Genomic DNA, 12872 nt, shown 5'->3' with positions numbered 1-12872 from the left:
TGCACATGGTGGGTGGTGTTTCCACATGTGATGGTAGTGCCCATGTCAATGATCTGACATGTCTTGCAGAGGTTACCATAACAGGTTTGTATAGTCTTGTGGTCGATGTTGTCCTGAAGGCTGGGTAGTTTGCTGCAAACAACAGTCTGTTTAAGGTTTGGTGGTTGTTTGAAGGCGAGAGTGGAGGCGTGAAGAAGATCTTGGTGAGGTGCTCATTGTCATCGATAATGTGTTGACGGCTGTGATGAACATGGCGTAGTTTCTCCACTCCCAGGAAGTACTGGACGATGAAGGGCACCCTGTTGGACATATCCTGTGTCTGTCTTCTGAGGAGGTCATTTCAGGTTTTCAGTGTGGCACATGGGAACTGGCGATCGATGAGTTGAGCATCATGTCCTGTTCCTATGAGGGCGTTTTTCTACACCTTCAGGTGTCCATCTTGTTCCTCCTCACCCAACCAGATCCTGTGTATGTGTAGGGATTGTCCGTAGGGTACGGCTGTTTTAATATGTTTTGGGTGAAAGCTAGAGAAGTACAGCATCATGAGGTTATCTGTAGGCTTGTGGTAGAGTGATGTACTGAGGTGCCCGTCCCTGATGGAGATGTGTGTGTCCAAGAATGAGACTGATTCTAAAGAGTAGTCCATGGTAAGTCTGATGGTGGGATGAAGCTTGTTGATATCACTATGTCGTTGTTTCAGTGATTCCTCACCATGAGTCCAGAGGAAGAAAACGTTGTTAATGTATCTGGTGTATAATGCTGGTTGGAGGCTCAGTGCAGCAAAGACGTCTTGTCTGAACCTGTGCATGAAAATGTTGGCATATGGGGGATCAAATCTGATCCCCATGGCTGTTCTATGTGTTTGAATGAAGATGTTATAGTCAAGGATGAAGACGTTGTGGTTGAGGTTGAAGCGGGTGAGTTGTAGGATGGTATCTGGAAATTGGCAGTTGGTGGTATTGTGTTTTCAAATAAACCTGTTGGACTGTAACCTGGTTTCGTGTGATTTTTGACCTTGTCCACCCCAGTCCAACACCAGCACGTCCACATCATGCTAAATGACTGCCAGAGTTCAGCATTTGAGAGCCAGTCAAGGTACAAACTTTCAACTACCTTGACAAAAAGATGTTCACACAGTAACTTAGGATCCACATAAAGCAGTTATTACCTCGATCATTCACAGTGAAAATAAATAACCTGGTAAAACATCCCAAACACAGTCACATGCGCCCAACTGCAGAAGCCGTTCCTTGTCTGTAGGCAGCTGATAAGTAAAATGTGAATGCACTACCTACACAGAGCACACATTAACTGTCAGACCCAGAGGTCCACTGCAACACAACGACAGCGAAAGAACAACAAATGACACAGGAGCAATACTGTTTGATGAACTAACATCATTCTGATGAATAGCAAACCACAACAACACACAAGCATATCAATTAAGGAAGCAGCATCATTTAAGGCCCATTTGTGTAATGTATACAGAGAGACTGATAGAATTAATGAACTGCAAAAACATGAGAACAGTACTCATGTAAAATTGGAAACTTGGGTAACTAAAACTGTACATGATAATGCATGCTTTTCTTCCTCATTTTTGTATCAAAAGGGAGATGTTTGACTGAAAAGCAATCGTGTACAAATGCCTGTCTTTTAGGGTGGCATGGTGGCTCAGTGGTTAGCACTGCTACCTCACAGGGCCAGAGATCTGGGTTCGATTCCAGCCTAGGTGAGCTGTGTGGAGTTTGCACATTTTCTCAGTATCTGTGTGGGTTTCCGTTGGGTGCTCCGGTTTCCTTCTACAATCAAAGATGTGCAGGTTAGGTGGATTAGCCATGGTAAATGCAGGGTTACAGGGTAGGCTGGGGGGCTGTATGCTCTTTGGAGGGTTAATGTGGACTCAATGAGCCAAATGGCCTCTCTCTGCATCGTAGGGATTCTCTGATTTTTAGTCCAATGTAGTCATGTGACCTCAACTATAAGGCACATGTGCTGCAGGCATGCAGGCATCCTTTCAATAAAGTCCTCATGTTAACACACTGCTGCGTTGTATATTTGAAATAGTAAAGAACGCTGGCTGGGTCTTTTCAGGCAACAGTGATCAAATATTTGAAGAAAAGGAAGGTACACAGCTACAAGAATACAACAGAGAAATGAGATTCATTTTCTACTACTGTCGCAAATAGATGGGACAGACATGATGGAATGAATGGCTTCCTTCTGCTGTAAACATCAATGGTCTTATGGGCTGGGTTTTGAGAAAGAAATCTTTTCAGCAGATGTTAGAGGTTAAGCAAAAATGCATCATTTGAATCTATTAAAAACACACACAGGTTTCAGGCGTTACAACTATTCTCCAGTAAAACAACAATTTACAGTGCAGAAAGCAAGAATGTGGAATGCAGTGTGAAAATCAGCTATCGCAATTAAAGTAGTTAAACATGTTGCATTGCTTAAAAGTAGATACTTGACAGGAGTTTAATGTTAACTGTATTAAGTTCTATCCACAGTCAATAGATTTAAAAGTGATTTGTTTTAACTGAGCCAAAAGGTAGTTTCCAAACTTAGAGTCATAAAGTCATACAGCACAGAAACAGACCCTTCAGTCCAACCAGTCCATGCCAAACATAATCTCAAATTAAACTCGTTCCACCTGCCTGCCCTTGGCCCATATCCCTCCAAAGCTTTCCTATTCATGTACTTATCCAAATGTCTTTTAAACATTGTAATTGTACCTGCATCCACCACTTCCTCAGGAAGTTCATTCCACACGCAAATCATTCTGTGTCAAAAAAACCTGCCCCTCATTCTTTTTTAAATGTCTCTCCTCTCACGTTAAAAATATGTCCCCTAGTCTTGAAGTTGCCCAGCTTCACCCATTAAGCTTGTTTGTTTGTCACTTTGTTTCAATTTATCAATATTCAAAACCTTTATTTAAAGGGCTCCATCAAATGGCATTTTAATTCACCTCCAACTTGACGAAATTCAAAGCAAAGAAGATTTCATTAGTATTCTGAATTTACATATTTAAATTAATAAATTTATATTGCCAGCAGTGAGATGTAAAATATATTCAGAATATCTAGAGTTTGTGGATACTTGGGTGAAAATAAGACAGGAAGTGCAAATTTCCTCACACGTGATGTATTCCGCTTCATCAAATTTCTAATCTTGAACAACTGACCAAAACAAGTGATGGACAGAGCCAAAGGCGGGAATATTAACCTGGAGGGATGTGTGGCAAAGGAGTGTTTAAAATTCTGAAATCCAACAACAACCTAACTCTCCCACTTTTAATGAAGGCAGATCTTAGGAGGTCAAACAATCCACTCGTACAAAACGTATTAATCAGTAAAATCTCTTGAAGAGACTGTTTACTTCCATTTAGCAGCATTAATTTATGGAACCATCTTCCTGGAGCTCAAATTCTGGCAACGCAAAAAGACACAAAACCAATAAGCTAAGTATCTTTATTGCACTTGGTAGGCTGAGAAGCTGATGTGTCTCCTTGTTCCCTTTTCACCTCATTTTTTTCCACAGACTCTACACTTGGACCCCACAGTGACCAAATGCAAACACATAACCTCATTATGTGATTTCTCACCACTCTACAACTTTTGAACTTTCCTAACTCCCTCAGCCACCAATCCAGCAATTTCCTACGTACAAAACATCTGCTCCTCAACAACTTTCCCACCTAATCTGGTTGTTAGGTGGAAAACTCATTGAGAACACTTAAAACTGAAATTACTTTCTTTCAGTACAACAAACTGAATTTTTTTGGGTCTCCTTTCTGAAAATCCTATTTTTTTTTTATTTTCCCCACACCCATTGTAAATATCAAAGCCTGACCTCAAAATGTGAAGAAAATGATAGCAGTCCTGCTTGGTAAAGAACACCTTGATCAGTTAAGGACTGGCAGATTGTCTGCATAGTCTCTAGATCATGAAACTTTGTGGGAAAACATGAACTCAGGAAGAATATGATTTTACTTGCTTGGTTCTAAATTTTACATGTTTAAAAATTTATTCAAGTTCCAGTCTAATGAGCATTACAATTTCTGGTAGTTTATAAACAAAATTTCATTGTTTAATTCCACTGTGTTAATTTTCTTTGTGAAATATGACAGCAATCAGCAATTTTTTGTTTTGAAAAGAAACAAATAACCAAAGTCAATTCAGAGTGATAATCTTCTCATTTCATTAAAAAGGACATTACAAGGAACCTGACTTGTGCCTGGTATCTGGTAGTATAAGTGTCACCACAAAAGGTCATACTCAGGGTAAGCCATATCGTCATCAGTCTATTATCACTCCGAAACCTCTTTATCTTGGTTTCCTTTTTTAAAGGATTAAATGTCAACATGGACTAGTATTGATGAAGCATCACTGTCCCAAATATTTATGAGAAGGCAGGGTTCACATTCTTTAGCACTGAAACTGTAACAACTTTATTTAACTAGACTTCTGAGCACAGTAAGCATTAAACCTTTCACACACCTTCTTGGAGTGTGTGTAAATTTACGGCTTACACAGAACAACCCATGTATCAGACACCCTGGAACCTGCATCTGAGACAGCAGGGCCCAGTGCACACTTCCTCTGCAGACCAATATTTTATTGTTAATTAAGTGAAACTGTTTCCTTCTTATAAAACCATAAAGTTCAAATTACATTTGTTTCAAAGCAAGAATTCTATCAATTGTGTGGCACAGCAGGACAATTTTATTTTGTCTCATATCCCAAGTACACTCATGCACTTTATGTGGATACACATATCAAACTGTCTCATTTCAACTTGGCTGCTGATTAACAATGTTAGTTTTCAAGAAACGAATATTTATTTCATTTACTGAAGGTATTTAACCAGGTAAGTGTGTACTTCTTAATAAAAGGACTTGACCTCACTTTATGAAGAAAATTTCATTCAGTGGAGATCAAAACAATCACAATGTTTTAAAAATGTACAATCTTGCTAAATGTTTAGACGTAAAATGTTTTCATCATCATCATCATCATCATCAAAGTTTATTCCCTCACAACAAGGGTTTGGAAGATAGAAGTTGTAACCTGCAAACTTAAGTTCATTGGACACATTGTAACAGCATTTCCAGATAAAAACATTATTTGAGTGCCTAGATACTAAATAGTAGATACTGTCTGGATTTCTTGACCCGGACCGTCCCAGAGTGCCTCACTGGAAACTGAATAAGTAGAGTGCTAAACAAAAATTACCAAGCATAAAGTAGCAGTCTCCAGGTTCTAGGGGCAATGCCAGCCCTGGTGTAACAGTGTCCCAGGCTACTTTTAGGCCGACGTGCCAAAGTGCTGGATCTCTGCCCTTTACTGATGTCACGTTGGTTTCATCTGCAGCAGGTCTTAAACCTATGAAGGAGAAAGGATAAAGGTTCAGTAAAAGTGATTTGTTATAATCACAGTAAGTTTTATTATAATAAATCTGTTTTCCTAAGAGACAGCCCCCATATTCAGAAGATGATATAAAACAGACTAATGAATTTATCATACACAGTTCTTAAGTGATGACGGATTTCATGCATTGCAGAAACCCCTCATCAGTATGTCCAACTGTCTGACACAGATGCACAGTAATCTGTCAAGTGATTTCAATTGTGCTGAAAATGTGGGAAGTAAAGGAAACGTAATGAAAAGGCCCAACTGTCTTGGATACTCTACTTCAGGCTGTTCGACCAGAGTACTCAAATGAGAAAACAAGATCTGCTGAAGATTCTAAGGGGGAAAGAAAATCAATACCAATCCCTGACAGGGATTTTGTTTAAAAACTCTGTTCATATGAATTAGAACTTAAATTTCACAGTAGGACTTTCAGAATTCAGGAAATAGCATTGCTTTGAAGGGATTTGGACGTAAGGGAGCTTAACAAATATAGCAAAACACCTCTATGGGCTAACTGAATGCCTGTTTGACAGAATTTCCTCAATTTTTGGCACACATTATCAACTGCAACACTGTTCCCAATATGGCACCAATAAAATGTAGAACTACAATCAAAAGAAGTAATTTCAATCAAAGTTTCCTGGGGTTTCCTAATAAATCCAATGCCTTTGGAATGTGCTCGTTAAAATAACTTATTTTTTGAGTTTTAAAAAGAAGGCTTATTGCCAAAACCTAAAGTTCAAGCAGGACAAGTAGGTTTGACACTTAAAAGTGCTGATAATTATTGGTAACAAATGAGTTTGACTATGATCACTGAAGTTGAAGCTAATGTAAAACTAAAAGCAAATTCTTTTGATTAACTCACATCTTTAACACAGCACAATGCTAATTATAGTTTGCTACTAAAGAAACTGGAGAAAATACATTACAAACAATAGAAACTGAACGAAGTACTTCTGTTCAAAGCTAACCTCAGTAGTATCTTGAAAGCAAAGTATATGGTAGTAAAATCAGCATGCAGCAACAGCTAGTTCATTTTTGACAAATCACTCCAAAAGAGACGATGATGTCAATGACAATAAAAGCATTTATGAGAGTGGAAATGTGCACCTGAGCGATTCTGCAATGAACTTTTTTTGTTGCAAGTTTTATATTCTTGGCATCCAACCAGTTAGTTAATTACAATACACACATGCACTGCAAGCCAAAAAAAGTACAGGGCAGCTTATGTAAACAAAATGGATTCCATAAAATACAGAAACATGTATGCCCACACGTGTCGATTTAACATTTCTACAGTGCTCTAAAACAATTAGCAAACAGTAAATCTAAATTGGTGTACAAGTTTGCAGGTGTGCAGCCTCAATGTGTGAAGAAAGCTTCAGGGGGTGGAAATGTTAAAACAGCAAGTAGTAACCCTGTAATACTCCACTCCTTTCCATACTTACCATCACAGCTGTAGTTATACACAGCAACTGTTGACCTTTCCACCAGATTTTCATCATAATGCCAACTCACAGCCATCTTTCCCATTCCAAAGTACGGTTCTTCTTTCAGGTATTTCGTTCTTGAAGGGTCCATGTAATTCAACAGGGACACATTAAAAGAGGTTCTATTCTTTAGCATAGCTTTGTTGTTTCTTTGTTTGTTGTGATAAGTTCCATCTTTTATACTTCCCGAGTCCTTAACCACTGTAGAAGTTGCTGTATTTGCCTCAAATCCAATTTCTTCAACATCAGCTGAAGAATAATCCAACAAAATTTTCATTGCTTCCACATGTAAGCATTCATTAAGATCTTTAATAGCTTGGCAGGCTTTACCTATTTCATCACTGTTGTACTTCACCTCAACACCATGGGAAGGCCAAGGTATTGTAAATAGTCTCGTATCCAAGTAACGATATGTGCAGCCAGGATCTCCTATGAGTAGTCGACATACTGGTGTAAGCACATCTTTGCCTTTTATTTGAACAAGATCTTGAGAAAAACACTTACATTCTTGAAGCATTGTCAATCCTTGTTGGACGTTTTGGTGAATTTCCTGAGGTACACAGTTAGCCCGTTGCAAGTACAGTTTGGAATATTTGGCCTTGGACTAAACACAGCAGAAAAGATTTTCTAAACATTTTTATATTCAATGCATAACTTCTAAAATCTATTCAGTACAGAGCAGGCTACTCCATATGTATATCAAAATTATAAGATTTAGTGGTCCATGGTCTATGTAACACATGGACAAATATTTAATTAAATAGTAAAATTATTATTAAGCATATCCTCTGTATGAAATGTGTAAAACACTGTAAATAGCATACACTAGCATTTAACTAGTGCCTTTCGTCTCAAGGCACTTTGCAACGATTTAAATACTTTATAAGTGTTTTCATTGTTGTAATGTAGGAATTTAATGGTAAGCAGCGGATAAGTCTCTGTCTAATGTTCTGGGGATATGGGTTCAAATTCCACTATGATAGATGGTGAAATCCAAATTCAATAAAAATATGGAATTAAAAGCCAGCCCAATGGCAACTATGTAACCACTGTTCATGATCATAAATGCCCATCTGGGTATTTTGATATCCTTTCTCGAAGGAAATCTGCCATCCTTACCTTGTTTGGTCTGCATGTGACTCCAGACCTGTAGTAACGTGGTTGACTCTTCACCACCCACTGAAAAGTCCTAGCAATCTACTCAGCTCATGGGAAATTAGCGATGGCCAGTAAATATTGTCCCAGCCATCAATGCCCCCATCCCATGAACAAAACCAAAAAAAAATATGGCAGCGAATTTCTTCACAGAAAGGTCCCACAAATAGCAAAGCAATATTAACTGGCTAATGTGGTTTTTGTGATGCTGATTGAGGGATAAAAATGGCCAGGACAGTGCACTTCTTCAGACTAGTCACAGAATCATTTATTTATGCCTAAGAGGTAAAACCGGATCTTGGCTTAACATTATCTGAAAGCTGACACCTCTGACAGAGCCTCTCTTCTTCAGTACTATACTAGAGTGTCAGGTTAGATTTTTGTTTTCAAGTACTGGAATAGGCCTTGAACCCACACATTCAGACTCAGAAGAAAGAATGCAATCACTGATCCAAGAATGATACTCCACTTCAATGATTGGGGATGAGTAAAATCACAGTGGCAATATTGTCAGATTGGCAGCAAAAGTCTGGAGGAGATAGTTCCAATCATATCATTTTCATGTGTAACAACAGAAGGTTACAGCACAGAAGAATAATGAGTAATAAGTTGTACTAACATATCTTACGGCTACTGATACAATGTAGCAATCATTCAACAAGCAGATGCATACGTGTGAACATAAAAGCAGTGTGGTGCATCGTATACTGAAAGCAATAAGAATTCTTAAAAACTGACATCCCGGAATTAAGATGTCAGTATGTTGGCCATTTGATCAGGGCCAAATAACTAGAGAGATCCAATCTCAGAGGGCAGCAGAAAGAAGGGTTGACCAAGGCATTGCTGGATAAGAAGCATCACAGAGTTCTGGAGGCAATCTACGTGGATGCTGCAACTTGCATCAAGACAAGACTTGAATAACACAAATTCCAATGGGGTGTGCAAGCCAGAATAAACAACACAGTCTGGAAAATAAACTCACAGGATAGTGGTGAAGAGCAGCTGCTTGACAATAGTAAGGCTTAAATTTCACTTCTCAACATTGATGGCTGCAATGTAGAAATCCTACCAGAACCCACAGGGTCTAGATTTAGGACATATTCTATATCTTCATTCATGATCATATTAAATTTTCTAAAATTAAAAATGGGAGCACTTTGTGAAGTCACAAACTTGTATTCTGTATAGTGATGTGAGGTTATTCACTTTGGAAGCAAAACCGAGAAGGCAGATTACTACCTGAATGGCTGTAAATTGGGAGAGGGGAGTGTGCAGCGAGACCTGGGTGTCCTTGTGCATCAGTCACTTAAGGTAAGCATGCAAGTACAGCAGGCAGTAAAGAAAGCAAATGGTATGTTGGCCTTCATTGTGAGACGTTTCAAGTACAGGAGCAGGGATGTGTTGTTGCAGTTATACAGGGCCGTGGTGAGACCACAACTGGAATATTGTGTGCAGTTTTAGTCTCCTTTTCTGAGGAAGGATGCTCTTGCTCTCGTGGGAGTGATTACAGGGATGACAGGACTGACACATCAGCAGAAATTGACTAATTCAGATTGCTTTCAATAGAGTTCAGACGAATGAGGGGGGGATCTCCTAGAGACTTAGAAAATTCTAACAGGACTGGTCAGGGTAGATGCAGGGAGGATATTCCTGATGGTGGGTGTGTCCAGAACCAAGGGTCACAGTCTGAGGATTCAAGGTAGACAATTCAGGACGGAGATGAGAAGACATTTCTTTACCCAAAGAGTGGTAAGCTTGTGGAATTCATTACCTCAGGAAGCAGTTGATGCCAAAACATTGAATGTATTCAAGAGGCGGCTACATGTAGCATTTGGGGCAAATAGGATCAAAGTTTATGGGGAGAAAGCAGGATTAGACTATTGAATTGGACAATCAGCCATGATAATGATGAATGGTGGAGCAGGCTCGAAGGGCCAAATGGTCTCCTCCTATCTATGTCTATGTTTCTATGAATGGTTATTAGGATAATGGAATTATTTGCAGTAATTTAATGGGCTTTTACTGCTTCAGAGCAAATTAATATTTAAAACAGGTTTACCAGTTGTTCAAACTGCACATCTTTAGGTGTTAAATATGGAAGCTTTCGGTCTTCAATTTCCTTTAGCAGCTTCTGTCTCTGTTTGAAAAATACCATAGAAGAAATTAGTTTCAAACAAATACGGCACAAAGCACTGTCATTTTTGAATATTGAGAAATCCATATTTCCTCCCATTATCATTTAAAATTATGTTTTACAAGTGATCTTTTACAAACGATCTTTTGCAAAACTCCTAAATACTTATGATAATATGATGAAGCATTCAATATGGCAAACCTTCAGACCTTTAAAACCACTTTATATTGTTTATTTAAAAGTCTAGATTAGTGCAGAAATTTTTTAACTTTTATTTTTTGCACCAAACAGCAGGAGAATATCTAAAGGAGGTAAAATCAGAGCCCATGGTCTTAAAGTAATTTCTGAAGAAAATTAATGAAGATCTTTTGTTATTTTTATCACTCGAAAATGTGACTGTGAAATCACAGTCAAGCAAATAAACAACTCTTAAAATTTGCACACTACATAGCCGTTATAACAGCCTCAACAGCAGCTCCAAAAGTAATGTTATTACAACATACTGTCAAACAATTTTAGACGGGAAACATATTTAGTAATAGTATCATACACTGTAAGGAGCACATATTGACTGCCAGGTGTGGCAATAGATGGCCATTGAATCATTAAGCATACATATTTCAAGAGTCTAGTATGAAATATCAAATAGATGGTCCTAAAATCTGCATTTTGTGACATGCTATGGACAATGTATTGTGATAATTGCATGAAATGGTTTCATTTTGTTCATTTTATCACAGTAGGAATCAATGTACATGCTGATATTACAAATTTAATGCAATGACCATTTCAGATCTAAGTTTTGGAACAAAGGTAACTTTTTTTTGGAGTGGGGTCAATATTCATGATAAAATCCGCATTTCAAACACCCAAAGTAATATGGGAATCTATCAGTGATAATAAATAACATCTGATTTTGAATATTTCACATTTTTCCCTTGAAGTCTTCAAAATTTAATTTTACAAGTATCTATTCCTTAAATTGTTTGCACAATTACATTATATCTAGTAATTATTCTTATTATATGTGTTCAAGTGCATTACTGATTAAATGAATATATGCAAGATCATAAACATATGGTTCCATGATTTTAAAAAACACACAAGGACACATTTGCTGTTTTTAAAAACTTGGGGCTGAAATGAGAAAGAGTTATTTTTTTTTAAAAGAAGTGTTTGAAAGCGTGGCTTCAGTTTTGAAAGCATGTAACCTGACTCTGATGCCAATCATCGCGTAAACAACTGTTTGAATAAGTAGTAATTGAAGTTCAGGTGACAGAACATTTAGAGATGAGGTGGGTGTACTGATGTAGCTTTTGCTGACAACAAGAAGTTGATTGGTCTATGAACTAGTGACCAGTTCGGACTTTTTTGACTGCCAACAATTGCGTCATGAGATCTCTGATAACTAAATGGCTCGGAGCTGGGAAAAAAGTTACAGGGAGAAAATGTTCAGTTCTTCTCCAACTCAACAGCCATCTCCCTGTTATCTGTACTTAAAACTCATATAAACATGAAGAAAACATGAAGTTTATCTTTCCTGCAACAGTTGTTGTGTGCAGTGACTTTTAACTGATAAATCAGAGACTACATAAGAGAACCACCCACTTTGTGTCTGTCACCAACTAAGCAACCAGAGAAAGATGACTGAAGCAATGCACCAGCCAGTAGAAGAGTCATAAAAGTCATCTCAACAACAATACCTAGGAACAAAGACTACTGAACTGACTATGCAGTCTTTCCTCTCTGTCAATAACCTATTTAAGCCTGTCTCTTCGGCTGTCTGCATGTAAGGGGGAAGTTTATAAGGGATTAGAATTTTAATTAGTAGCATTATACACTGATGGTTTATAACCATTTACCTATAAATATAATCAAATTAATGGAAGTAAATAATAACTCTTGTTCAATACAAAAACATGATTTCTGCTTTCTATCAACCCATGTCTAACGTGTCAGGTAAATTGGGGAACTCTGCACTTCTTTATAACATTTTTATTTTTTGCAACACTTCTGGGAATAGCAGAGACCAATTTCAAACACACTACCCCACTGAGTCATAACGAAGCTTGGGCCTTGTTCCGGAATTGGGCTGTAAACAGAGGCAATAGGATTTGGATGTGGTATTGATAAATGATACAATGAAGGAAAACACCAGGCTCTGTACTGTTTAACACATGGCACTGGAAACAGCAAAGAATTTCCTGCAAGTGGCGAAGATGTCGCTGACAGTCTTAAAGGAAATTTCAAAACCAAGGTTGATTAATTTGGCAGGTAAATTGAAGGTAACTTTAACCAGCAAAGCTAAATTGAGGGACTAACGTGCAATTGGGTTCACAGGAAATCTAAAACAGGCTGAGTCCTTCAGGTCGGGATGTCAGAATTGGGTGATGTGTAGGGTACACAGAAACATTTAAAAGTTTCACCAGTGAAAATGAAAAAATGACAGATAAACATTCAGCAACCAGAGTGTTTCAAGTGGGAGATGAAGAATTAGAATTGTTGCCTTTACAAGGTGAACCTCGAAGTTAAATTCAGTTGTCTAAATATACTATTTGGAAGGGATTATCGAAGGAAGAAGAATCAGTTATATAACACAAACATACTTCAAAGATGTTACAGTTGGGAAGAGGATATAGAGGAACAACCGTGTTAAGGTCATAAGAGTAGTGGAAA

General features: G+C 38.0%; 1 protein-coding gene across 1 annotated transcript in view; it reads right to left on the bottom strand.

Annotated features, from left to right (window-relative positions):
- Positions 1–11885, bottom strand: part of fto (FTO alpha-ketoglutarate dependent dioxygenase) — a 321431-nt gene extending 309546 nt beyond the window's left edge. Inside the window, exons 1-4 of the mRNA XM_048605987.1 lie at positions 11805–11885; positions 10122–10199; positions 6866–7511; positions 5238–5387 (exon numbers count right to left, since the gene is read on the bottom strand). Of these exons, the coding sequence (XP_048461944.1) occupies positions 5238–5387; positions 6866–7511; positions 10122–10199; positions 11805–11885 (955 nt within the window). The remainder of the gene's footprint in view (positions 1–5237; positions 5388–6865; positions 7512–10121; positions 10200–11804) is intronic.
- Between the last annotated feature and the right edge of the window lie 987 nt (positions 11886–12872).

The sequence above is a fragment of the Rhincodon typus genome, chromosome 15 (genome assembly GCF_021869965.1).
Source record: "Rhincodon typus isolate 14 chromosome 15, sRhiTyp1.1, whole genome shotgun sequence".
In the NCBI taxonomy this organism is placed as follows: Eukaryota; Metazoa; Chordata; class Chondrichthyes; order Orectolobiformes; family Rhincodontidae; genus Rhincodon; species Rhincodon typus.
The sequence above is the reverse complement of the archived record's forward strand: the minus strand, read 5'-3'. Positions and strand labels throughout refer to the sequence as shown.